Source organism: Bufo bufo, chromosome 5 (genome assembly GCF_905171765.1).
Source record: "Bufo bufo chromosome 5, aBufBuf1.1, whole genome shotgun sequence".
NCBI classification, from domain to species: domain Eukaryota; kingdom Metazoa; phylum Chordata; class Amphibia; order Anura; family Bufonidae; genus Bufo; species Bufo bufo.
The window spans coordinates 555,560,347-555,586,046 of record NC_053393.1 but is presented as its reverse complement, the minus strand read 5'-3'; the positions used below and the strand labels follow the sequence as shown (position 1 = coordinate 555,586,046).

General features: G+C 44.6%; 3 protein-coding genes and 1 pseudogene across 19 annotated transcripts in view; 2 read left to right on the top strand and 2 right to left on the bottom strand.

The window, feature by feature from the left end:
* LOC121000873 (gastrula zinc finger protein XlCGF66.1-like) overlaps positions 1 to 19,743 on the bottom strand; it is a 61,156-nt gene extending 41,413 nt beyond the window's left edge. The window contains exons 1-7 of one of the 2 annotated variants that reach the window (XM_040431621.1): positions 19,646 to 19,743; positions 16,677 to 16,800; positions 15,616 to 15,720; positions 15,409 to 15,532; positions 15,265 to 15,329; positions 14,801 to 14,951; positions 14,462 to 14,726 (exon numbers count right to left, since the gene is read on the bottom strand). In XM_040431621.1, the coding sequence (XP_040287555.1) occupies positions 14,662 to 14,726; positions 14,801 to 14,951; positions 15,265 to 15,329; positions 15,409 to 15,532; positions 15,616 to 15,720; positions 16,677 to 16,733 (567 nt within the window). In that variant the 5' untranslated portion in view covers positions 16,734 to 16,800; positions 19,646 to 19,743 and the 3' untranslated portion in view covers positions 14,462 to 14,661. Of the gene's footprint in view, positions 1 to 14,461; positions 14,727 to 14,800; positions 14,952 to 15,264; positions 15,330 to 15,408; positions 15,533 to 15,615; positions 15,721 to 16,676; positions 16,801 to 19,645 lie in introns of those variants that run through there. The other variant, XM_040431622.1, reaches the window with a different exon arrangement.
* Positions 1 to 25,700, top strand: part of LOC121000834 (zinc finger protein 383-like) — a 1,218,895-nt gene that overhangs the window by 587,022 nt on the left and 606,173 nt on the right. The window lies entirely within an intron of this gene.
* LOC121001546 (gastrula zinc finger protein XlCGF26.1-like) lies at positions 10,110 to 14,553 on the bottom strand. Its single transcript, XM_040432669.1, has 3 exons — positions 14,521 to 14,553; positions 14,067 to 14,175; positions 10,110 to 11,677 (listed from the first exon to the last, which is right to left on the bottom strand). The coding sequence occupies exons 1-3, from the start codon at positions 14,551 to 14,553 to the stop codon at positions 10,416 to 10,418; spliced, it is 1,404 nt and encodes a 467-aa protein (XP_040288603.1). The 3' UTR covers positions 10,110 to 10,415.
* LOC121002954 lies at positions 13,093 to 13,217 on the top strand (annotated as a pseudogene).

The window sequence follows — 25,700 nt, the reverse complement described above, 5'->3', positions numbered from 1 at the left end:
TTTGAATTTTACTCCCCTTATTGAGGAGGTCCGTAGGGATTTGAAAGACTGGAGGGGGTTGCCATTGTCCTGGTTTGGTAGGATTCACACACTTAAAATGAATATTCTCCCTCGTATACTATACCTTTTTCGCACCATACCAATACCCCTCCCGAACACCTTTTTCAGGACTCTGAGATCTATGATCCTTAAATTTATCTGGGCAGGTTCCTCCCCTAGATTGGGGATGAGATTTTTGATGTGCAGCAGGTCAAGGGGAGGAGCGGGGGTTCCGGATCTACCAAATTATCATAAAGCAGCAATCCTTTCTTACATTTTCGATTGGTTCCATAACGGGCGCTTTAAAAGGTGGGTCCAATTCGAGAAGCAGGTGGTAGGATTCCCATCCCAAAATCTACTTTGGATTTCTAAATCCAAGAGGCCCTTGCGACTCCCCTTACTGACCTTGGGTATCTTGAAAATCTGGGACAGAATAGCAATCCCATTAGGTCTCACTTAGTCCCCCAGCCCTTTAACTCCCCTTTTTAACAATCCTGACTTTCCTTTGGGCGTAGGTTGTGCATCCTTTTTGGGGTTAGACCGCGCGGACAATCCTACGGTTTCTGTGGTTTGGGTGAGGGGATCCCTTCAGCCAATTTCCTCCTTCCCGGGAGGGTCAGCTAGAGGGGCTTGGCTTAAATACATCAGTTTGAGAGACTTCTTATCTTCACTTGGCCCCAATAACACTTTATCTAGAGACCTTTCCCCATTTGAGGCGCTATGCACCCAAACATCCCCACCTACGCATTTGGTGTCTCTGGTTTACGGGCTGCTCCAGGGGAGAGATGATACCATATCTGACCTTCCCTTTGTAAAGGCTTAGGAACGAGAATTAGGAAAATCTTTTCCTCCTGACATATGGGAGAAGGCATTTGAGATATCTTATAAATCGTCAATAAGCAGCAGTCTACAGGAGAAGAATTTTAAGATTTTGTCCAGATGGTACAGGACCCCGGTCCTGCTGCACTCTTTCTTTCCTTCTTGTCCTAGTACTTGTTGGCGATGCGGTCAGGAGGAGGGTAATATGTTCCATATCTGGTGGTCCTGCAACAAAATCACCCCTTTTTGGGAGGCTATTAATGATTTATACGATATGGTTTGTGGCAGTTCCTCCAGATGGACTCTTGAGAGCGCTTTGCTCTCCATGTTCCCTAGCACTATATCTGCTCTGAAAAAGGGTCTTCTGAGATTCTTTGTTCAGGCTGCACGTCTGGTTATCCCTAGATTTTGGAAGTCCACGAGCGCCCCTCTCCCTGGGGACTGGCTCACCACCTTCGAAAAAATATATAGAATGGAGGAGCTCTGGGCGGAGGACATGGGCAATACTACTAAGTTCTTGAAAACTTGGACTCCTTGGATCCTATTTAAGGGATCTCCTGATTTTATCACGTGGTTGAACAGGGGGGGTCACCAGTCCCTAGGGAGATTACATATCCCACTGGATCTTAATCCACCTGTATTCGGCACGCCTTAACAAGATTTATTTTACATAGTCCTTTCTACCTCGACTTGTCTGGTCAGGGATTCCCCTTCTCCTTTCCCTCCTTCCCCCCTGTGGTCCTGTCCTTGTTTGTCTTAATTTGCTGTGTATTTTAAGTGGGAGCTTTCGATACCTCTTTTCCCGTAATTGGGTCTATGAGATTCCTTTACTTTAGATGTTGGGATCACATGTTATTTTCTTTGTTCATATTCATGTCTACAAAGGTACTTGCTTACATTTATTGTGACCACATACTTGTATGCTGATATTGTAAACAGTCCCGATTTGTATTTGGGTTATCCTCAATGTAAAGTGATTATTTTGGCTCTTGCTAATAAAAGTATTTGAACAACAAAGTGAAAGAATACTAATTCTTGCAAATTGTGGAATGACCAGCATCCATCCAGAAGATCCTACTTTTTAAACCATCCCCACTATCTATCTTGCCTAATTAAACCTATACAACCAGTGGAATCCATATTAGGGAAGCATACTATGAGAACTCAGGTCAACCAGTTAATCATTAGTCCTTTGGTTTTACAATGGAGTCCCGCAATAAATGCAATTAGTCAGATTCTACACAGCCTTCTGTCCGCAGCAGGTACAACGGTATTTTGGTGAAGCCAAGTCTAAAACAGGAGTCACAATTGTAGTTGTGGCAGCGGCAGACGTTGAGGTGGAGTCCTCATGACCATCACTTGCATAGGAGTGTTATTGTTCTTAATCACAGTAGTTACGCTAGATTGTCCCGTAAAACATGCTGTCTTCAGACCCTCAGATTGAGGACACAATTTTAAGAGATTTGGAAGATGAATTTTTGGGAAATGCTAAACAAATTCTCTCATCTCTAAGCAGAAAGCATCCTATAAAGGGAGCTCCACATCCGCCACATTTCCTTCAATTTACAACCCCTTCCCACTGCAACCATTTTCCGTTTTTTGCACTTTTATTTTTCTTCCCCTCCATCCAAATGCCATACCTTTTCTATTTCTCCAGTCGAAAGGCTGTAGCAGGGCTGTTTTTTGTGGGACAATCTTTCTAATGTTTCCATTTATTATTCCACATGGTTTATTGGGAAGCTGTAAAAAATTACTGATAGGGTAGAAATAATTTAAAATGCAGTTGCGCCACTGTTCTATGGATTCTGTTTTTACAGCGTTCACTGCGCAGTGACCTTTTTTCTATGGTTTAGTAAGATTACAGCGATCACAGATTTATATTATTGTGCTAGGTTTTTTTTTTTTATCAATTGTCTTTTTATTGACGATTTTCCAAGAATAAACATGTACATACAATAGAAAAAAAACATGACTTTGGAGTGCATTATTCATGATACAGAGATAAATCTAAGGGCATTTGAGCATAAAAATAGCATACATCATGTTTTTATGCATATATATCCTTACATTGAATAAGTCTGAGAAAAAACATATACAATAGTCATGGATGAGTATTACTGTAGCAAGAGCCTATAGGCTACTAAAGTAACAAAGTATCTATATTCGCAATAACTAGGCAGAGTTATACAAAATTTACTGTAAGAAAGATTTGGACATACAAGGGGGAATGACAAGACTAGACACATTAGGGTTAGGATGGATGGGGTAAGGTGTAAACTTAGTCAGTTTGAGACATCAAACACCATGTCCCACTGCTTCCAAACTCGGTCAAATTTATCCACCGAGGCAAGCAGTGTAGCCGACATATGTTCGAAGCGTCTGACTTCTAATACACTATTTATGAGTTCAGCCCGTGATGGGCAATCTGTCCTTTTCCAAAATCTTGCTAACAAACGCCTAGCCGCAGTCAAGATGTATAACATCAACTTTAATAGGTGTTTCTTCAAAGGTATGTGTGGGATATTCAGCAAATATATGTAAGGATCTAAGGGGAACCTTACTTCAAACAAGCTGTATAGGACTTCCTGTACCATAGTCCAGAATGGGGTTAGAATCTGGCATTCCCAGAAGATATGAATATGTGAACCCTTCTCCGTATTGCATCTCCAACAACGATCCGAAATATCAGAATTAAACTTATGTAGTAACTGTGGAGTGTGGTACCAGAACATCATTATTTTGTAGGTGTTTTCTCTATGAATAGCACACGTTGACGTCATCGCAGCTCTCTGCCAGATTACCCTCCAGTCATCTACTGAAATAGAACGGTGTAAGAGCGATTCCCACTTAGACATGTACGAATGACGGATAGATGCAAGAGAGGCCGGGGAGGAGAGGAGCACATATATTTCAGATATAAGACCCCTAGTAAACTCCGAGAGCTTACACGCCCTCTCAAAAGACGTGGGGACAGATACCTGTTTTGAGTGAAACAACGTATTAAACAAATGTTGGATTTGCAAGTACTGATATCTAGTAACTTCCGTAAGTGACCTAGAACTTCTAAGTTCATCAAATGAAAGTAGTTGTAGCGTTCTATAATCAATCATATCTGCAAACCTAAACATTTTCTTGGCAAACCAAGGCTTAAAAAAGGATACTTTTGACCCAACATTGAAAAGCGGTGTAAACAGAAAAGATGTCATGGAGGATTTCTCAGAGACCAGAGAGAAAAGGTGCTTACAATATTGCCATATTTTGTATGTATGTAGCATTGGTACTAACAATTCTGGTAATTGAACTTGGGGAATTGGGGACCACAACAAAGAGTTAGGATGTATCGGAGCAAACCACAATTTTTCAATTTCCATCCACCTGGAATAAGCATAGAGTTTAGACCATGCCGGTAACCGTCTAAGATGTGTGGCCCAGTAATATTTGGCAACATCTGGAACTGCCAACCCCCCTTGAGATTTCAGGGCCATAAGGGTACTACTAGCTATCCTATGTCTCTTCCCATTCCATATGAATTTAAATATACCAGCCTGCAATGCTCGTAGTTCCGTCCTTGGTACATGTACCGGAAGGGTCTCAAATAAGTAGAGCAGTTTTGGCAAAATAGACATTTTAACTGCCGCTATGCGGCCGAACATGGATATGGGAAGAGACATCCATTTAGCCATCTGGCGCCTAAGTTCTTGAAAGAGGGCGGGGAAATTATGGGAATATATAGAAGAATACGTTGCCGCCAAATTCACACCCAAATAACGCAGGGCAGCATCTTGCCAACGAAAACGATAATTAGATCGCAACGTAGCTAGGACAACTGCCGGTATATTCAAGGGAAGGGCTTCTGTTTTCGAGGAGTTAATCTTATATCCGGAAAGCCGGCTATATAGTGTTAACAAACCAAATAAATTGGGTAAAGTAATATGTGGGTCTGATAGAGTGAGTAGAACATCGTCTGCAAATAATGATATTTTATATTCAACTTGGTTAACCATGATTCCATGGATGTCTGGGTGGGATCTGACTGCTGCGGCCAAGGGTTCAATGCAAAGCACAAACAAAAGAGGGGAAAGCGGACATCCCTGTCTGGTGCCGTTTTTAATCGAGAAAGGAGCTGAGTTTGCATATGGTAATTTAATTGTCGCTGTAGGATGGCTATATAATGAATGGAGGGCTGCGAGAAAGGGACCAGAGAATCCAAAAGCCTGCAAGGTGGAAAACATAAACGGCCAGCTTAAGCGGTCAAACGCTTTTTCAGCGTCCAGGCTCAATAATAATGCCTGTTGATGCTGTCTATTGACAATATCTATTAGATTGATAAGTTTTCTCGTATTATCTCCGCCTCTCACAAAGCCAACCTGGTCTAAGTGTATCAATTGCGGAAGCCAATACGCCAACCGGTCCGCCAACAACTTGGTGAATATTTTTAGATCAGAGTTTAGAAGAGCAATATGGCGGTAATTTGCGCAATCCAAGGGGTCTCTTCCCGGTTTCGGAATAAGAGTTATATGGGAATGAAGCATGGTTTCTGGTATAGCTGTCCCTTGTAAGAATGAGTTAAAAAGCGTACACAAATGGGGTATGAGAAGAGATGAAAAAGTTTTGTAATAAGAATAGGGTAACCCATCCGGCCCAGGCGATTTGCCATTAGGTAACTGGGAAATTACACCTTGAACTTCCTCAGTCGTGATCTGGGCATTAAGCGCAGACCCTGCTTCTGAAGATAGTTTTGGGTATACTACTTTGAGCCAAGAAAGAGTTAAATAGTGTCTGGCGATCAACTGGGTCGGAGGGTGTCTGTGGTGTAAGGGAGTATAGGGAAGCATAATATTTCTGAAATTTGTCAAGTATTGCTTTGGGGTCATACACCATGTCTCCATTGCTCGCTCTCAAGGACATTGGGGTAGTAGCCGTGGTTGACTCCCGCAACTGACGGGCCAGGATAGTGTGTGATTTATTCCCCCACATGTAGAACCGCTGTCGCGAATACAGTAGGAGTTTACCAGTTTTTTCAAAAGCCATTTCACGCAATCGGACACGGAGGAGTACTATACGCCGTAGCAAGTGACAGGAGCGATGAGACCCCAGACGGGCTTCTAACTATTTTAACTGGGCAAGGGTGTTATTATAACGGAGATTATAATCCCTCTTCAGTCTGGTGCTTACACTAATACACTTGCCTCTGAAAACGGCCTCATGCGCTTCCCACAATATAGCTACAGATGGGGCCGAGGGTTGATTAAAAGCAAAGTATTCCTCCAAGGAACTTCCCAATTCCTGTCTAGTCGGTAATTTAGTTAGTAGAGATTCATTAAGCCGCCAATGGGCGAGCACCCCCTGGATTAAACGTGACGGAGATTGGCGCGTGGTCTGACCACGTAATATTTCCTAATTCAGCATCTGTCAACATCCTAAGGGCAGGTGTATTCCCAAAGAAATAGTCTATACGAGTATGAGTCCTGTGAGGGTGAGAATAAATGAATATGTCCTAGCCGAAGGATTATTAACCCTCCACAGATCATACAGAGCATATTGTCTGATGAGCTTTCTAAAGAGGCGTGATAATTTCCGTTGGGCTCTAGACGGTGGTGTGTTTCCGGGAGTCAATCTATCCCAGTGCTCTGAAAAAGCGACTGTCACGAGGGTATCAAGAGCCACGTCTGACTCCGTTATACCCGGGGTCAGGAAGTCGCAGCGGGTGGCTGCGCGCTCTATATCTAAAGATCACGTTGTTTCTTAGTGATTGTTTTCTGTGTTTGCCTTGCTATCCTTTTTGTCTCACTCAGGGATCCGTAGCTTCTCCTCCTCAGCTGTTTCTTGTCTGCCACTCCCAACCTCCTTATATTCTCCCCTCACACTTCTCTAGTTGCCAGTTATAGAGCTTCCTGCCTGGACTTCTATACTGACCCACTGGAGTCGTGAATCCTGGTTGTCGTTCCAGAGTGCTACCCTCCGGATCCCTGTTGGACTTCTTGTTGTCTCCTGTTGTCGCCCACCTGGGATTATATGTTGAGTCTGTATTGTCTGTCCTCCCCTTGGTGTTTTCCTTTAGAGCTAGTGGTGCGGACTAGTGTTCCCACCGCCCTGTTCACTATCTAGGGCTCAGCTTAGGGAAAGCCAGGGTTTAGGCACGTGATCGGCGTACAGGTGAGGAACCCGTCTAGGGACGTCAGGGCAGCCAGGTGCCAGCCGCAAGGTGAGTCAGGGGTCACCACCTTCCCTCTCACTTGGGCAGGGCCTTCCTCGTTCCCTCCCTCTGTGTCACGTATGTGATAGTCCGATCGTGATAGCGACATTAAAATCTCCGCCTATAACAAGCGCTGCCGGCAGATATTCCTCTAGTTCCCGAAAGACCCTCTTCAGAAATGGGATCTGATTCGAATTTGGGGCATAAATATTACATAAGATGAGTGGGGTACCGTGGAGGGAGGCCTGGAGTATTATATATCTACCATGGCCATCAATCCATGTGGATTCAACTTGTATAGGGCAGGTAGCAGATAAAAGAATAGCAGTCCCAGCAGTTTTTGTGTCAGCACTGGCTGAATATATTTGTGGATAGGATCTGGCCGCAAACTTAAAGGAGCCCTCCCTATCAAAATGCGTCTCCTGCAGAAAAACGTCTGCCTTTTGAGATTTACATTCAGTGAGAGCCAGACGTCGTTTTGCATTAGAGTTGAGACCTTTAACGTTCAAGGAAATGCACTTAATCATGGGTGTATGTGGTGTAACCATACTTGCCAATGACCAGAGAGGGACCCCGCAGAGCATCCTCCTCCATATACTGAAACTCGTCCCAGTGTAACATCATTAAGGAACCTAGGGGGAAGAGACAGAAGGGAAGACAAAGGACAACATATACGACAAAGAACATGACATATAATTCTGAACAATGGGTGCAACCACCCAGTCAAGACTCAATATAACGTGAGCAAAAATGAAAAATAAAGCCCACGTCTGTCCCACCTCAAAAACCAGAGTGAGGGAAAGAGAGAGGGCAACAAATAGAGTCCCGTCGGTAGGGACCTGACTGGACGCCATGACAGGCAGGCCAAGAACGATAGCTCAGGGGATACCTGAGACAAATCAGTTCACAAGAAAAAGAGATAAACAATGTAATGAAAAACGATTACACTAATTTTTAGAGCTGCTGCTCAGAACAGTCATCTGAAGGCCTCAGAGGGGGTCAATCCCTCAAAAATAAACTTTCAAGGAGGCGCGTCACGAAGGGGAGATCCAGATGCTCCCGTTTGGAATGGAGGTCGGTTTCTCTTCCGCTGGACTGTGTGCCATGATGGGGCAGGAGCTGGTGGAGGGTCCGGGATCTCCCAATTATCAACGGCGGAAGTGTTAAGGCCCAAAGAGGAACAAAAACGGGATAAGTCTGCGTGTGTGCGCAAAACTGAGGATTTGCCATTCTTTGTAGCAATTTAAACAAAGGGAAAGCCCCAACGGTATGGGATTTTGAGATCTTTCAGACATGCTAAGAGAGGTTGAAGATTTCTCCTTTTCTGTAGGGTCAGCCAAGACAAGTCCTGGTATAGGTGAACGCTTGAGCCTTTAAAAGAGATCGTACGTAAAGCGCGGGCTTTAGCAATAATGGATTCTTTCAGGCGGAAGTCATGTAGGCAAAAGATCACATCCCGTGGTTGTGACGTAGTGTTTTTCGGCCTAAGCGCTCTGTGGGCCCTATCAAGCTTAATGGCCAGCGGTGCTTGGGGCGCCAAAATCAGATTAAACAATTCGTTCAATATAATGTCCAAGTCCTCATCAGAATCCGATTCCAGCAAGCCCCTAACCCGTATATTATTACGGCGTCCTCTGTTGTCCAGATCTTCTAGATGATTAGTATTTTCTTTAATAGCTTGGGATTGAGTGGCTATAATAGACTGTAGCTTAGACACATATCTTCTAGTGTCATCATGCTCCGTTTCAATTTGATCTACACGAGCAGATACCTGTTGAAAGTCCATTCTTAAAGAGGAAATTTCTGCTTTAAAGGCATCATGCACCCCAGCCACCATTACTTTAAAATCTTCTTTTGTGGGCATCTTCTTCAATGCTTGCTGCAGAGATTTCATATCTTGGGAAGCACAAGGGAGATCCTCTCCATTCTCATCCCCAGAAGTTGTACGCTGGCTCCACACATTTGTTTCTTCAGGGGGATGTAAAGGGATAGAAGCTGTGTCCACCTCAATATCAGGGCTGTCTCCCCATTCTCAGCGGCGTGCCGGTGTAGCCGCAGGCTGTCTGGCCTGTTTAGGAGCCGTTTTGGGCGGCATATTAGTGCTTATAAACTGGGAGCCCTGTAACCATCCAGGCTCAAGCTAGGGGTAACAGCGAGCCGAATCGGCACGAAATCTACAGCCAGGGGGCAAAGAGAGGATTCCCCTGTTATCACGCTGCTGCTCTCACCTGCCGTGGTAGAGGAGGCGGGAGCCGCCGGCACTGTAATGGCGCCTGTGACGAGTTGCTGGAGAAGGCCGCACTGGGAAGACGGGAGCCGCGGGTAAGGTAAGTATCCAGGGTTCTTTCCCCTCGAGAGGACGGGTGGGTAGTGGGCTTCTTTAGGGGTAACTTTTTCCCCATGTGACGCGCCGATATAAGCAAATTTGGCCTGAGTTAGGAGCAGGAGCAGCGGAGCTCAGAGATCACGCCGCCATCTCTGTAGACGTCCAGGCCACGCCCCTGTGCTAGGTTTTAATACTCCCAAAAAAAAATTCTACAGGGCTGTGTGAAGGTTCTTTATTTGCGGTGCGACATACAATTTATATTGATAACATTTTATGGTATATGTGACTTTTTGATGTTTTTTATTCAGTTTTCAATCACTTTATCTTTAAGGCAGAAGTCGTTAAATACCCAAAACCTGACGTACATGTATGGCAAGTGTTATGAGGGGGGTTAAAACTGCTTCTCCCCTACGTGCATTCTCTGATGTTTAACACAATCCGATTGGTAAGTAAAACATTTCCCACAGGCCGTACATAATTATGGCCTCTCCCCTGTATGATGACTTTCATGGTGAAGATTGGGTTTCAGAGCCCACCATTTTCCACATTCTGGACAGGAATACAGCTTCTCCCCTGTGTGTATTCTTGATCTCTCTCTAAATTAATTTGTGAATAAAATATTTCCCTGCATGAAAGTGGCTTTTCCTGTGGGAATTTTTTAATGCCCAAAAATATATTTTTGAGTTAAACATTCTTAACACGACTACAGCATTTTTTTCCCATGTGACATCTTTGATGTTGAAGATCAGATTTTCTAACGAAATATCAATCACATCCTTAACATGAATACAGCTTATTCTTTGTGCAAATTTGCTGATGTCTCTCAAGACTTTATTTCATAGTAAAATATTTCCCATATTCTGAACATGAATACGGCTTCTCCTTTGTGTGAACTTTCTGATGTTTCTGAATATTTGATTTATTAGTAAAACATTTCCCACATTCTGAACATTAATACGGCTTCTCCTTTGTGTGAACTTTCTGATGTTTCTGAATATTTGATTTCTGAGTAAAACATTTCCCACATTCTGAACATTAATACGGCTTCTCCTTTGTGTGAACTTTCTGATGTTTCTGAAGATATGATTTCTTAGTAAAACATTTCCCACATTCTAAACATGAATATGGCTTCTCCCCTGTGTGAATTCTCTGATGTTTAATAAGATATGATTTCTGAGTAAAACATTTCCCACATTGCGAACATGAATACGGCTTCTCCCCTGTGTGACGTCTTTGATGTAAAAGAAGAGCAGATTTTCTAGCAAAACACACTTCACATTCTGAACAAATATATTGCTTCTCACCTGTGTGAATTATCTGATGACTCTGAAGATTTGATTTCATAGTAAAACATTTCCCACATTCTGAACATGAATACAGCTCCCCTGTGTGAATTCTGTGATGGCTCTCAAGAGATAATTTATGAGCAAAACATTTCCCACAATCTAAGCATGAATACGGCTTTTCCCCTGTGTGAATTCTCTGATGGTTTATTAAATGTGATTTCTGAGTAAAACATTTCCCACATTCTGAACATGAATACGGCTTCTCTCCCGTGTGAACTCTCTGATGCTTCTCAAAATCTGCTTTGTGAGTAAAACATTTCCCACACTCTGAACAAGAATACGTCGTCTCTCCCGTGTGAACTCTCTGATGCCTCTTAAGTTCTGATTTGTAAGTAAAACATTTCCCACAGTCTGAACATATATATGGCTTTTCCCCTGTGTGAATTCTCTGATGGTTTATTGAATGTGCTTTCTGAGTAAAACATTTCCCACAGTCTGAACATATATATGGCTTTTCCCCTGTGTGAATTCTCTGATGGTTTATTGAATGTGCTTTCTGAGTAAAACATTTCCCACAGTCTGAACATATATATGGCTTTTCCCCTGTGTGAATTCTCTGATGGTTTATTGAATGTGCTTTCTGAGTAAAACATTTCCCACATTCTGAACATGAATACGGCTTCTCTCCCGTGTGAACTCTCTGATGCCTCTCAAGTTCATATTTGTGAGTAAAACATTTCCCACATTCTGAACATGGATATGACTTCTTCCCTTTCTGGGCTCTTAGGGCTTCCTCACCCCTTTTGTGGCTTGCATTCTGGTTAATGGTCTGTGATGAATCAGAAGATCGGATTTGTTTTAAAGGATCAGATGACAGAATTTTGCTGTGAAGGGTGGATGGTATATCTGGGATAATGGCACAATCTTCATACGTATCTGATGTGACACCAGGATCATCTGCATTATAATCTGTAGATATCAATTGTCCCTCCGAGCTCCCAGTACAGTCATCTGACAAGAACAAAATTTAGTAAAATTATTTTTAATAATATACATTTTTTCAATAATACTGATATTTTTTAACATATAAAAATGCAGTTTAGTGCAGGGCAGTGGAGAGGAACAGTGCGGTCATGTATGAGGAAGCCATGGCTATGGAGTCAGCGTAAGGCCTGATTACTATTCTCTATTAAAATTCTTTGTATAAAATAATCTGCCTTAAAGGGAACCTGTCACCTGTAGTACGTGGCCCTCACAGGGGGCAGCATAGTGTAGTCACAGGCCCGGTGATTTCAGCGGTCTGTCACATCTGTGCTGGCAGTCAGTACTGACAAGCCGAACCCCACAGTGTGCACCAGGGCTGCGAGGGAGACAAGTCCGATAAGTGACTACCTCTACCCTCCCCTGCCTCAGGACCAAGACTGACTGGTTTTCCTATGCACAACTAGAAAGAATCCTGCCAGTGAATGTCGGGAGGAGGCGGACGGTGGGGGTAGTGAGCCTCATCGGACTCATCTCCCTCCTAGTGCTGGCAATGTGCTGTGGGGTTTGGACTATCGGTAATCTAAAAGTACTGACTGCCAGCACAGAAGTAATAGTTTCCCTCTACAGAGCATCTGTCAGCAGGATCAACCCTATTAAACCAGGCTTACTGCTTGTTAGAGTTAATCATACTGAGTGAAACGACCCCTCCGTTCTTTAACAAGAGCTCCAAAACTGCATGTGAGGATCAGGAATTATAAGTAAATAATTGTGGCAGAGTCACTAATAGGGGGGCACTGGGAGATCTGTAAAACCAGTCACCAGTGCCCTCCACAAGACCGTCCCGGCTTCCCTGGTGCATTCTCTATACAGACTATGCCCCCGCTAATGTGCTCCCTAAGGAGTCAGCAAGGGGACCATTAGAGGATGGGTGGGGGGCAGTGCTGGAGTCTTAAGTAGGAGCAGAATGGTAGTCGGAAATTGTGGCAGGTCGTCACGGAGAGCTGGGAAGCTGAGCAGAGTGGGGGCGATTGCTTACTTATCCGGAATCTCTTAGTATATAGGACCGGCCAGAGGCAACCAGTATTTAGGGTTGGTGACCTGCTTTTATTAGACTGTGGAAATGCTGTTAGACTCTGCCCTGAAAGTCCAGTCCTGCTGAATGGGTTCACAAAGGGAAGAACAGGTGACAACTCCAGCCTTCTGATCAGCACTGTGGGATATCAGGTGGTCAAACAATTAAAGGGGTTGTTCAGTTAGTGACCTTTTCTACAGACCCCACATATAAGATGTACTTTTTCCCCCAAAAGTGTGGGGGAGGGGAATGTCAGTGCATCTTATGAAGCGAATACTAGTGAGTGCTTCCATTATTCAGTTTTACCGTGTAGGGAACGCAGTAAAAATAAAACCCATTGCACTGTGGTGGAACTGCACTTTAAGTCATAATGGCTTCTCGGTCTTTTGGCTAAGATCAAGTGTAATATCTGTTCTTCAGTTCCTGTAGAGCTACGCTCCAGGCTGTACTCCAACCGTGGCTTGCCATGGTTGTCGAGCGGAACGGAGAATCACACAGCAACCCTGGGTCATGGAGCATGGGTGTCTGGACCGCACCTATGTGAAGTGACCTTTGAGCTCTGCTGGATCGAAGCCATGAGGCTGAGTTGTGTTGAAAGCCTAAAGTGTAAGTGTCCCTGGGGTTATTTATTTTTTGTGTTCACCGTGTGCACTTTTACACGTTTGTAGTGTCTCACTAGGATTTTCAGGGTTCGGTGACCTTACGGAATTTTTAAAATTCCGGTCGAATGTCCGGGCCGTAAGGGCACACATTCACTTTATTTATTTTTTGTGTTCACCGTGTGCACTTTTACACGTTTGTAGTGTCTCACTAGGATTTTCAGGGTTCGGTGCCCTTACGGGTAACCCCCCCCCCCCCAAGGTCTAGGCGGGGTGTGTGTGGCCATATTGGTTCTTCACCCCCCTGCCAAACCCCTTGGGCTCTCCCTTCGGGGAGAGTCCAGACCTTTGTTGAAGCTCCTGGCTGCTGCCTTGGGTGGCAGCCTAGGCAAAAGCCGGGAGCATAGATGGGCGTACCCTTGGCTTCGGCTGAGGGTTGCCATTTGTCCCAGTCCCTTACAGGAGCTTCGGCCCCGGAGGGATAGGGAATAGTTTGTGGGGGGCCCTTCTCTTACGGAGAGGGCCTGCGATAGACCGCGACCTAGTGCACGTTTTTGTGTGGCACGCTGCACGATTTTGTTGCACAAGGTGAGAGAGCAAGACTTTGGGCTTTCAAAAAAACAAAAAAAAAAAAAAACACTCCTATGATTTCATCTTCTCCTGTCTACTAGTATGTTTGGGGCAGTTGCTATGTATTATACAGTAGCTGATCTCTTGCTCAGCCGACCTCTCTTCTGTAGCTCACCTTGTTTGGAGAGGAGCTCCTGACTGGTTAGCCTCGCTGTAAATATTCCTAGTTTCTGCAGGGGGCTGCTGGTTATAGTGTAAGCTCTGTGCTTTTCAATCCAGTAATCCTTTTATTTTCTAGTATCTCTCCTAGTTTTCTTCATCGGTGTACCTTTGTTCTTATGGTTATGGTGGATTTACATGAGCCAATTATTGGGCACGACCGTACCTGCGAATGCTCATTCACGACAATCTGCCCGTGTAAATGTGCTGCCGATCACCTAATGAATGAGCGAAACAGGCCTTAGTGTCCTCCTATTTGTTTTAGGGTCAGTTTTACAGATTAGTGTTTTCCATAAGAATGTCTGTAGGGACAGTGAGGGTCAGCGATGGTATTGGGGTCAGCGTCTAAGGACAGATCTAAGGAAAGCTCCAGTCAGGGTCACTTATTGTCTGTTCAATCATCCGCTCACCATATAACCCCCATCATCCGTTAGTTCCACCATCTGATTACTATCCCCATCTCGGTCCAGTCATCTACTGATGAGTTCTATATCTGATATGTGCTTTGTATTATTCTTCAGGGGAAGGTCCGGCTGTTACACAGTTTGGTCCTACTGTAAGTCCTGGGGGTATCTGAGTACTGGGGGACACTGTAAGGACCTGGGGAAGGCGCCTGCTATAGGGGAAGTCCAGTACAGGGTCATTACAGTTACAGACTCGTCTCTGCTTCATTTAGTGGTCACTACTCACCTGGGCTCTTATCTGTAGGAATGTCCTTTTCACACTGGTCATCACCCCTCACATCTGTCTCTGTAGGAGTCTCCTCCTTGTATTCCTCATCGCCCCTCACATCTGTCTCTGTAGCATTAATATTGCGCAGATCTTCATCCTGATATAAAATCTGTGAAGCAAATATTGTAAGTTACAGGACAGTCAGACAAGTTGCGAGAAATATTTTCCATTACCACAAAAGATCGTTAAAGGGGTCATCATCCAACTTTAACCTTTTTTAACAGATCCCTTCAGAGTGACCGGACTTGTGGTGGGTTCATACTTACCTGATCCCCACCGCTGGTTGCCGGCTTCATCACTCCACGACCGCCTCCGCAGGTACTGGGACTCTGGGAATCAACGTCCCATTGATGGGGGCATGTGACCACTGCAGCCAATCACTGGACGCAGCAGTGACCAGCGATATGGAAAATCTCCGTTACCTGACCATCGTGTGGAAGGAGAGGACGCGGACATCTCTCTGGTGTTGTCCTCTGACTGGATCTCTCTGCAGGAGACACAGAGACTGGACTCAGACTTTACAGACAGAGAATTCCAGGACATTTGTATTTAGTCCTGTCTGTTACCTGGAGATGTGAGGGGCTGGTCCTCCTCCATCATCACCTCCTTGTGTAGACCCTTGTGTCCTTCTAAATACTCCCACTCCTCCATGGAGAAATAGACAGCGACATCCTGACACCTTATAGGAACCTGACAACACAATGACACCGTCATCACCCAGACCCCTCCAGTGCTGTGACTGTATAATGTCCCCGCATTCCCGGCGGTGTCACCTCTCCAGTCAGCAGCTCCATCATCTTGTGGACGACTTCTAGGATCTTCTCATTGTTCTTCTCATGTATCAGATTACCAGACGTCTTCTTCACCGTGGAGTAATCCTGTTCATGGAAGGCATAATAATAAATGTCACCATGTACATTCCAGAGTCCATCACTTCTACAGCCATGTCCACCTGTAATTACCATAGATAATGGTGTAATGTGACATCATCAGAACCTCTCACCTCTCCAGTCACATCCCCTGTAATTACCATAGATAATGATGTAATGTGACATCATCAGAACCTCTCACCTCTCCAGTCACATCACCTGTAATTACCATAGAAAATGGTGTAATGTGACATCATCAGAACCTCTCACCTCTCCAGTCACATCTCCTGTAATTACCATAGATAATGGTGTAATGTGACATCATCAGAACCTCTCACCTCTCCAGTTACATCACCTGTAATTACCATAGATAATGGTGTAATGTGACATCATCAGAACCTCTCACCTCTCCAGTCACATCACCTGTAATTACCATAGATAATGTAATGTGACATCATCAGAACCTCTCACCTCTCCAGTCACATCCCCTGTAATTACCATAGATAATGATGTAATGTGACATCATCAGAACCTCTCATTACCATAGATAATGATGTAATGTGACATCATCAGAACCTCTCACCTCTCCAGTCACATCACCAGTAATTACCATAGATAATGATGTAATGTGACATCATCAGAACCTCTCACCTCTCCAGTCACATCCCCTGTAATTACCATAGATAATGATGTAATGTGACATCATCAGAACCTCTCACCTCTCGTCACATCCCCTGTAATTACCATAGATAATGGTGTAATGTGACATCATCAGAACCTCTCACCTCTCCAGTCACATCCCCTGTAATTACCATAGATAATGATGTAATGTGACATCATCAGAACCTCTCATTACCATAGATAATGATGTAATGTGACATCATCAGAACCTCTCACCTCTCCAGTCACATCCCCTGTAATTACCATAGATAATGGTGTAATGTGACATCATCAGAACCTCTCACCTCTCCAGTAAGCAGGAAGAGTATCTCTAAGGTAAGATTTAATATCCTCTCCACCATCTTGTCCCTGTCTCCATCCAGTATCTGGTACTGATGATGTCATCGGACAATCCTATATCACAGGAACCTGAATGGAAGAAGAGGAGTCAATGTAGAATCCGCATGAAATCCCATAGAAATGCTTATAATGACCGGAGATGATGAGGGACATTTGGGGAGAAATCAGAGGAGATGAGGTCTTCTCTCTATTGTCTGGACTGATGACTAGAAGATCTCGTCAGGGCAGTTCCTCCATGTTTGAGGTCACAGCAGTGTAAAGTATGGTGCACCCTCACACGACCCCTACATACAATCCCTGGCTGAAGTGGTGATACACCCGACCAATCAGCTGTTTGAGGAGACCGTGGCTCGCCGGTGAGCGCTGCAGTCTTCTCGCAGGTCACCAAGCGCCGTCTTTTGTAAAGTGGTTGTGCTTGATATCGCAGCTGTGACCGGTGAATGTGACATCACATGGCCTTGGAAAAGGCGTAAGAAGTCACCGAGCGCAGCAGCCTCTTCATACAGCTGATTGGTGGGGTCCTGGGAGTAGGAGCCCCCCGATCTCATGACCCATCCTGAAGATCGGTCATCAATATGATAATTCCAGAAAACCCCTCTGACACCACTACTTTATAAGAGGGTCTACAGGAATGTCCAGTTCACCCGGAGGAAGTCTTCTCCGGTGAAGGCCATTAATCGGAGGGAAGCTGAATGGTCCACGGGTCACGGACCTCACAGCCAAACAGGACAGTTACCTAAACAGGACCTCACCCTCCCGGCTGGTACAGAGGGATCCCCAGTGTGATAGGGATGATGGGCAAGTAGTCATGGAGCGGACCATGGGGAACCTCCTCTCTGATTGGTCCTTTATAGTCACATGGTATTTAAAAAGCTGGAAGCAGCAACTGTGAACAAGTAACATTGGATTCTATGGATTTTACATTTTAACAGGAATTTTCTGACTTTTAACCCCTTCATAATAGGAAAATTTTCAATTAAATTTTTTTACTCCCAGCCAAAAAATAAATAAATAAAAAACACAATTCGGGCAGTTTCCTGGTTTTGCTGTCCCAGCGTTTCCTGGCCGGTTCCCCTCATCCTCCGGTCGGTGCGATTACAGCGACACCACATTTATACAGGTTTTATTGTGTTTTAATATTGAAAAAAATAAAAACTTTGGAAAAAAGCGAATGTTTTCTCTACATCCCCATCTTCTGACCGCCATAACGTGTGCGGCGCTGTGTGCCCATTCCCAGTCTCTGCTTCTCACTGACGCCGTATTGTGGATGGCGGTTTTATTTATTTTCCCATTTGCGCTAAATCCTTGTACATTTTAATAGTGGAGGCGCCGGCGACGTGTGTTGTTTATGTACTTTTAACTTTGGGGAGGGGGGCCGATTAGAATTTTTTTTAACCCTGTATTATAGTTCCAGGTTTTTGTGGCTCCAGGTGCCGTGGTCACGAGCCCCGGTGGACCTAACGGCTGCTGCTGGATCGGTCCCTGCCGTATAAACATGTCGCTGGTTTTATCCCGTTCTCGGCTTCTCCCTGTGACTTGTGGCTGGATCGGCGGAGCTCCTCCTCCAGGTCTGTCATAGGACGTCCACTGGGAGACCCTCCCCCGCAGCAGCACCAACCCCGTCACATCCAGCAGACTGCGGGGAGGATCCTGCAGCACTCATAACAGACTGCACTACTGAAGCATCAGCTGCCACAGACATCACACACTGCACTACTGAAGCATCAGCTGTGACAGACATCACACACTGCACTACTGAAGCATCAACTGCCACAGACATCATACACTGCACTACTGAAGCACCAGCTGTGACAGACATCATACACTGCACTACTGAAGTATCAACTGCAACAGACATCATACACTGCACTACTGAAGCATCAGCTGCTACAGACATCATACACTGCACTACTGAAGCACCAGCTGTGACAGACATCATACACTGCACTACTGAAGCATCAGCTGTGACAGACATCATACACTGCACTACTGAAGCATCAACTGCCACAGACATCACACACTGCACTACTGAAGCATCGGCTGCCACAGACATCATACACTGCACTACTGAAGCATCAGCTGTGACAGACATCACACACTGCACTACTGAAGCATCAGCTGCAACAGACATCACACACTGCACTACTGAAGCATCAGCTGTGACAGACATCACACACTGCACTACTGAAGCATCAGCTGCAACAGACATCACACACTGCACTACTGAAGCATCAGCTGTGACAGACATCACACACTGCACTACTGAAGCATCAGCTGCAACAGACATCACACACTGCACTACTGAAGCATCAGCTGCAACAGACATCACACACTGCACTACTGAAGCATCAGCTGTGACAGACATCACACACTGCACTACTGAAGCACCAGCTGTGACAGACATCACACACTGCACTACTGAAGCATCAGCTGCCACAGACATCATACACTGCACTACTGAAGCATCAGCTGTGACAGACATCATACACTGCACTACTGAAGCATCAACTGCCACAGACATCATACACTGCACTACTGAAGCATCAGCTGCCACAGACATCATACACTGCACTACTGAAGCACCAGCTGTGACAGACATCATACACTGCACTACTGAAGCATCAACTGCCACAGACATCATACACTGCACTACTGAAGCACCAGCTGTGACAGACATCACACACTGCACTACTGAAGCATCAGCTGTGACAGACATCACACACTGCACTACTGAAGCACCAGCTGTGACAGACATCACACACTGCACTACTGAAGCATCAACTGCCACAGACATCATACACTGCACTACTGAAGCACCAGCTGTGACAGACATCATACACTGCACTACTGAAGCACCAGCTGTGACAGACATCACACACTGCACTACTGACTGCGGCCCCCGGCTCCCCGGTACCTGCTCCTCCTCAGGCCGGGGCTCTCCCTCCCGCTGTCCGGACATCAGAGCCTCTTTACAGGACGTTTCCAGCAGAACTTCCTCTTTCCCTCAGGTTCCTGGAGTTTTACTCTCCCAGCATGCTTTGCGGTGTGACGTCACAGGGCTGGCCCCGCCCGGCACACTTGTCATTCAGCACTAGCCCCGCCCCCTACACCTTCGGCGGCCATGTTAGTACACCCAGACATGGCTCCTGCTCCTCTCCTCACATCACTGAGGGCCACAGGCGCTTCCCTCACCATCTCCAGAGCCCCAAACACTGGGAGCGGCCAGCACAGCCGTATCTAAGCCTCTCCTGTGAGATACAGCCTGCTGAGCCTGGATCACAGCTTCTCTTGTGTGATACTGTCTGCTGAGCTGTGTATCTAATCCTCTCCTGTGTGATACTGTCTGCTGAGCTGTGTATCTAATCCTATCCTGTGTGATACTGTCTGCTGAGCTGTGTATCTAATCCTATCCTGTGTGATACTGCCTGCTGAGCTGTGTATCTAATCCTATCCTGTGTGATACTGTCTGCTGAGCTGTGTATCTAATCCTCTCCTGTGTGATACTGTCTGCTGAGCTGTGTATCTAATCCTATCCTGTGTGATACTGTCTGCTGAGCTGTGTATCTAATCCTATCCTGTGTGATACTGTCTGCTGAGCTGTGTATCTAATCCTCTCCTGTGTGATACTGTCTGCTGAGCTGTGTATCTAATCCTATCCCGTGTGATACTGTCTGCTGAGCTGTGTATCTAATCCTATCCCGTGTGATACTGTCTGCTGAGCTGTGTATCTAATCCTACCCTCTGTGATACTCCCTGCTGAGCTGTGTATCTAATCCTATCCTGTGTAATACTGTCTGCTGAGCTGTGTATCTAATCCTATCATGTGTAATACTGTCTGCTGAGCTGTGTATCTAATCCTGTCCTGTGTGATACTGTCTGCTGAGCTGTGTATCTAATCCTACACTGTGCGATACTGTCTGCTGAGCTGTGTATCTAATCATATTGTGTGTGATACTGTCTGCTGAGCTGTGTATCTAATCCTATCCTGTGTGATACTGTCTGCTGAGCTGTGTATCTAATCCTATCCTGTGTGATACTGTCTGCTGAGCTGTGTATCTAATCCTATCCTGTGTGATACTGTCTGCTGAGCCATGTATCTAATCCTATCCTGTGTGATACTGTCTGCTGAGCTGTGTATCTAATCCTATCCTGTGTGATACTGTCTGCTGAGCTGTGTATCTAATCCTATCCTGTGTGATACTGTCTGCTGAGCTGTGTATCTAATCCTATCCTGTGTGATACTGTCTGCTGAGCTGTGTATCTAATCCTATCCTGTGTGATACTGTCTGCTGAGCTGTGTATCTAATCCTATCCTGTGTGATACTGTCTGCTGAGCTGTGTATCTAATCCTATCCTGTGTGATACTGTCTGCTGAGCTGTGTATCTAATCCTATCCTGTGTGATACTGTCTGCTGAGCTGTGTATCTAATCCTATCCTGTGTGATACTGTCTGCTGAGCTGTGTATCTAATCCTCTCCTGTGTGATACTGTCTGCTGAGCTGTGTATCTAATCCTATCCTGTGTGATACTGTCTGCTGAGCTGTGTATCTAATCCTATGTGATACTGTCTGCTGAGCTGTGTATCTAATCCTATCCTGTGTGATACAGTCTGCTGAGCTGTGTATCTAATCCTATCCTGTGTGATACTGTCTGCTGAGCTGTGTATCTAATCCTCTCCTGTGCGATACTGTCTGCTGAGCTGTGTATCTAATCCTATGTGATACTGCCTGCTGAGCTGTGTATCTAATCCTATCCTGTGTGATACAGTCTGCTGAGCTGTGTATCTAATCCTATCCTGTGTGATACTGTCTGCTGAGCTGTGTATCTAATCCTCTCCTGTGTGATACTGTCTGCTGAGCTGTGTATCTAATCCTACACTGTGCGATACTGTCTGCTGAGCTGTGTATCTAATCCTATCCTGTGTGATACTGTCTGCTGAGCTGTGTATCTAATCCTCTCCTGTGTGATACTGTCTGCTGAGCTGTGTATCTAATCCTACACTGTGCGATACTGTCTGCTGAGCTGTGTATCTAATCCTATCCTGTGTGATACTGACTGCTGAGCTGTGTATCTAATCCTCTCCTGTGTGATACTGTCTGCTGAGCTGTGTATCTAATCCTATCCTGTGTGATACTGTCTGCTGAGCTGTGTATCTAATCATATTGTGTGTGATACTGTCTGCTGAGCTGTGTATCTAATCCTATCCTGTGTGATACTGTCTGCTGAGCTGTGTATCTAATCCTACCCTGTGTGATACTGTCTGCTGAGCTGTGTATCTAATCCTACCCTGTGTGATACTGTCTGCTGAGCTGTGTATCTAATCCTATCCTGTGTGATACTGTCTGCTGAGCTGTGTATCTAATCCTATCCTGTGTGATACTGTCTGCTGAGCTGTGTATCTAATCCTATCCTGTGTGATACTGTCTGCTGAGCTGTGTATCTAATCCTATCCTGTGTGATACTGTCTGCTGAGCTGTGTATCTAATCCTATCCTGTGTGATACTGTCTGCTGAGCTGTGTATCTAATCCTATCCTGTGTGATACTGTCTGCTGAGCTGTGTATCTAATCCTATCCTGTGTGATACTGTCTGCTGAGCTGTGTATCTAATCCTATCCTGTGTGATACTGTCTGCTGAGCTGTGTATCTAATCCTATCCTGTGTGATACTGTCTGCTGAGCTGTGTATCTAATCCTATCCTGTGTGATACTGTCTGCTGAGCTGTGTATCTAATCCTCTCCTGTGTGATACTGTCTGCTGAGCTGTGTATCTAATCCTATCCTGTGTGATACTGTCTGCTGAGCTGTGTATCTAATCCTATGTGATACTGTCTGCTGAGCTGTGTATCTAATCCTATCCTGTGTGATACAGTCTGCTGAGCTGTGTATCTAATCCTATCCTGTGTGATACTGTCTGCTGAGCTGTGTATCTAATCCTCTCCTGTGTGATACTGTCTGCTGAGCTGTGTATCTAATCCTACACTGTGCGATACTGTCTGCTGAGCTGTGTATCTAATCCTATGTGATACTGCCTGCTGAGCTGTGTATCTAATCCTATCCTGTGTGATACAGTCTGCTGAGCTGTGTATCTAATCCTATCCTGTGTGATACTGTCTGCTGAGCTGTGTATCTAATCCTCTCCTGTGTGATACTGTCTGCTGAGCTGTGTATCTAATCCTACACTGTGCGATACTGTCTGCTGAGCTGTGTATCTAATCCTATCCTGTGTGATACTGTCTGCTGAGCTGTGTATCTAATCCTCTCCTGTGTGATACTGTCTGCTGAGCTGTGTATCTAATCCTACACTGTGCGATACTGTCTGCTGAGCTGTGTATCTAATCCTATGTGATACTGCCTGCTGAGCTGTGTATCTAATCCTATCCTGTGTGATACAGTCTGCTGAGCTGTGTATCTAATCCTATCCTGTGTGATACTGTCTGCTGAGCTGTGTATCTAATCCTCTCCTGTGTGATACTGTCTGCTGAGCTGTGTATCTAATCCTACACTGTGCGATACTGTCTGCTGAGCTGTGTATCTAATCCTATCCTGTGTGATACTGTCTGCTGAGCTGTGTATCTAATCCTCTCCTGTGTGATACTGTCTGCTGAGCTGTGTATCTAATCCTATCCTGTGTGATACTGTCTGCTGAGCTGTGTATCTAATCCTACACTGTGCGATACTGTCTGCTGAGCTGTGTATCTAATCCTATCCTGTGTGATACTGTCTGCTGAGCTGTGTATCTAATCCTATCCTGTGTGATACTGTCTGCTGAGCTGTGTATCTAATCCTATCCTGTGTGATACTGTCTGCTGAGCTGTGTATCTAATCCTATCCTGTGTGATACTGTCTGCTGAGCTGTGTATCTAATCCTATCCTGTGTGATACTGTCTGCTGAGCTGTGTATCTAATCCTATCCTGTGTGATACTGTCTGCTGAGCTGTGTATCTAATCCTATCCTGTGTGATACTGTCTGCTGAGCTGTGTATCTAATCCTATCCTGTGTGATACTGTCTGCTGAGCTGTGTATCTAATCCTATCCTGTGTGATACTGTCTGCTGAGCTGTGTATCTAATCCTATCCTGTGTGATACTGTCTGCTGAGCTGTGTATCTAATCCTCTCCTGTGTGATACTGTCTGCTGAGCTGTGTATCTAATCCTCTCCTGTGTGATACTGTCTGCTGAGCTGTGTATCTAATCCTATCCTGTGTGATACTGTCTGCTGAGCTGTGTATCTAATCCTATCCTGTGTGATACTGTCTGCTGAGCTGTGTATCTAATCCTATCCTGTGTGATACTGTCTGCTGAGCTGTGTATCTAATCCTGTCCTGTGTGATACTGTCTGCTGAGCTGTGTATCTAATCCTCTCCTGTGTGATACTGTCTGCTGAGTTGTGTATCTAATCCTACACTGTGCGATACTGTCTGCTGAGCTGTGTATCTAATCCTATCCTGTGTGATACTGTCTGCTGAGCTGTGTATCTAATCCTCTCCTGTGTGATACTGTCTGCTGAGCTGTGTATCTAATCCTACACTGTGCGATACTGTCTGCTGAGCTGTGTATCTAATCCTATCCTGTGTGATACTGTCTGCTGAGCTGTGTATCTAATCCTATCCTGTGTGATACTGTCTGCTGAGCTGTGTATCTAATCCTATCCTGTGTGATACTGTCTGCTGAGCTGTGTATCTAATCCTGTCCTGTGTGATACTGTCTGCTGAGCTGTGTATCTAATCCTATCCTGTGTGATACTGTCTGCTGAGCTGTGTATCTAATCCTATCCTGTGTGATACTGTCTGCTGAGCTGTGTATCTAATCCTGTCCTGTGTGATACTGTCTGCTGAGCTGTGTATCTAATCCTGTCCTGTGTGATACTGTCTGCTGAGCTGTGTATCTAATCCTATCCTGTGTGATACTGTCTGCTGAGCTGTGTATCTAATCTTGCCCTATTCTCTTCAATATATTTATGACACTAAACTGTGTAAAGTAATTTACACTGAAGAGGACAGTATACTGTATATATATACTACAGAGGACAGTATACTGTATATATACTACAGGGGACAGTATACTGTATATATACAGAGGACAGTATACTGTATATATACACTACAGAGGACAGTATACTGTATATATACACTACAGAGGACAGTATACTGTATATACACTACAGAGGACAGTATACTGTATATATACTACAGAGGGCAGTATACTGTATATATACTACAGAGGGCAGTATACTGTATATATACTACAGAGGACAGTATACTGTATACATACTACAGAGGACAGTATACTGTATATATACTACAGAGGACAGTATATACTGTATATATACTACAGAGGACAGTATACTGTATATATACTACAGAGGACAGTGTACTGTATATATACTACAGAGGAAAGTATACTGTATATATACACTACAGAGGACAGTATACTGTATATACACTACAGAGGACAGTATACTGTATATATATATATACTACAGAGGGCAGTATACTGTATATATATACTACAGAGGACAGTATACTGTATATATATACTACAGAGGACAGTATACTGTATATATACTACAGAGGGCAGTATACTGTATATATACTACAGAGGACAGTATACTGTATATACACTACAGAGGATAGTATACTATATATATATACTACAGAGGATAGTATACTATATATATATATACTACAGAGGACAGTATACTGTATATATACTACAGAGGACAGTATACTGTATATATACTACAGGGGACAGTATACTGTATATATACAGAGGACAGTATACTGTATATATACACTACAGAGGACAGTATACTGTATATATACTACAGGGGACAGTATACTGTATATACACTACAGAGGACAGTATACTGTATATACACTACAGAGGACAGTATACTGTATATATACTACAGAGGGCAGTATACTGTATATATACTACAGAGGACAGTATACTGTATATATACTACAGAG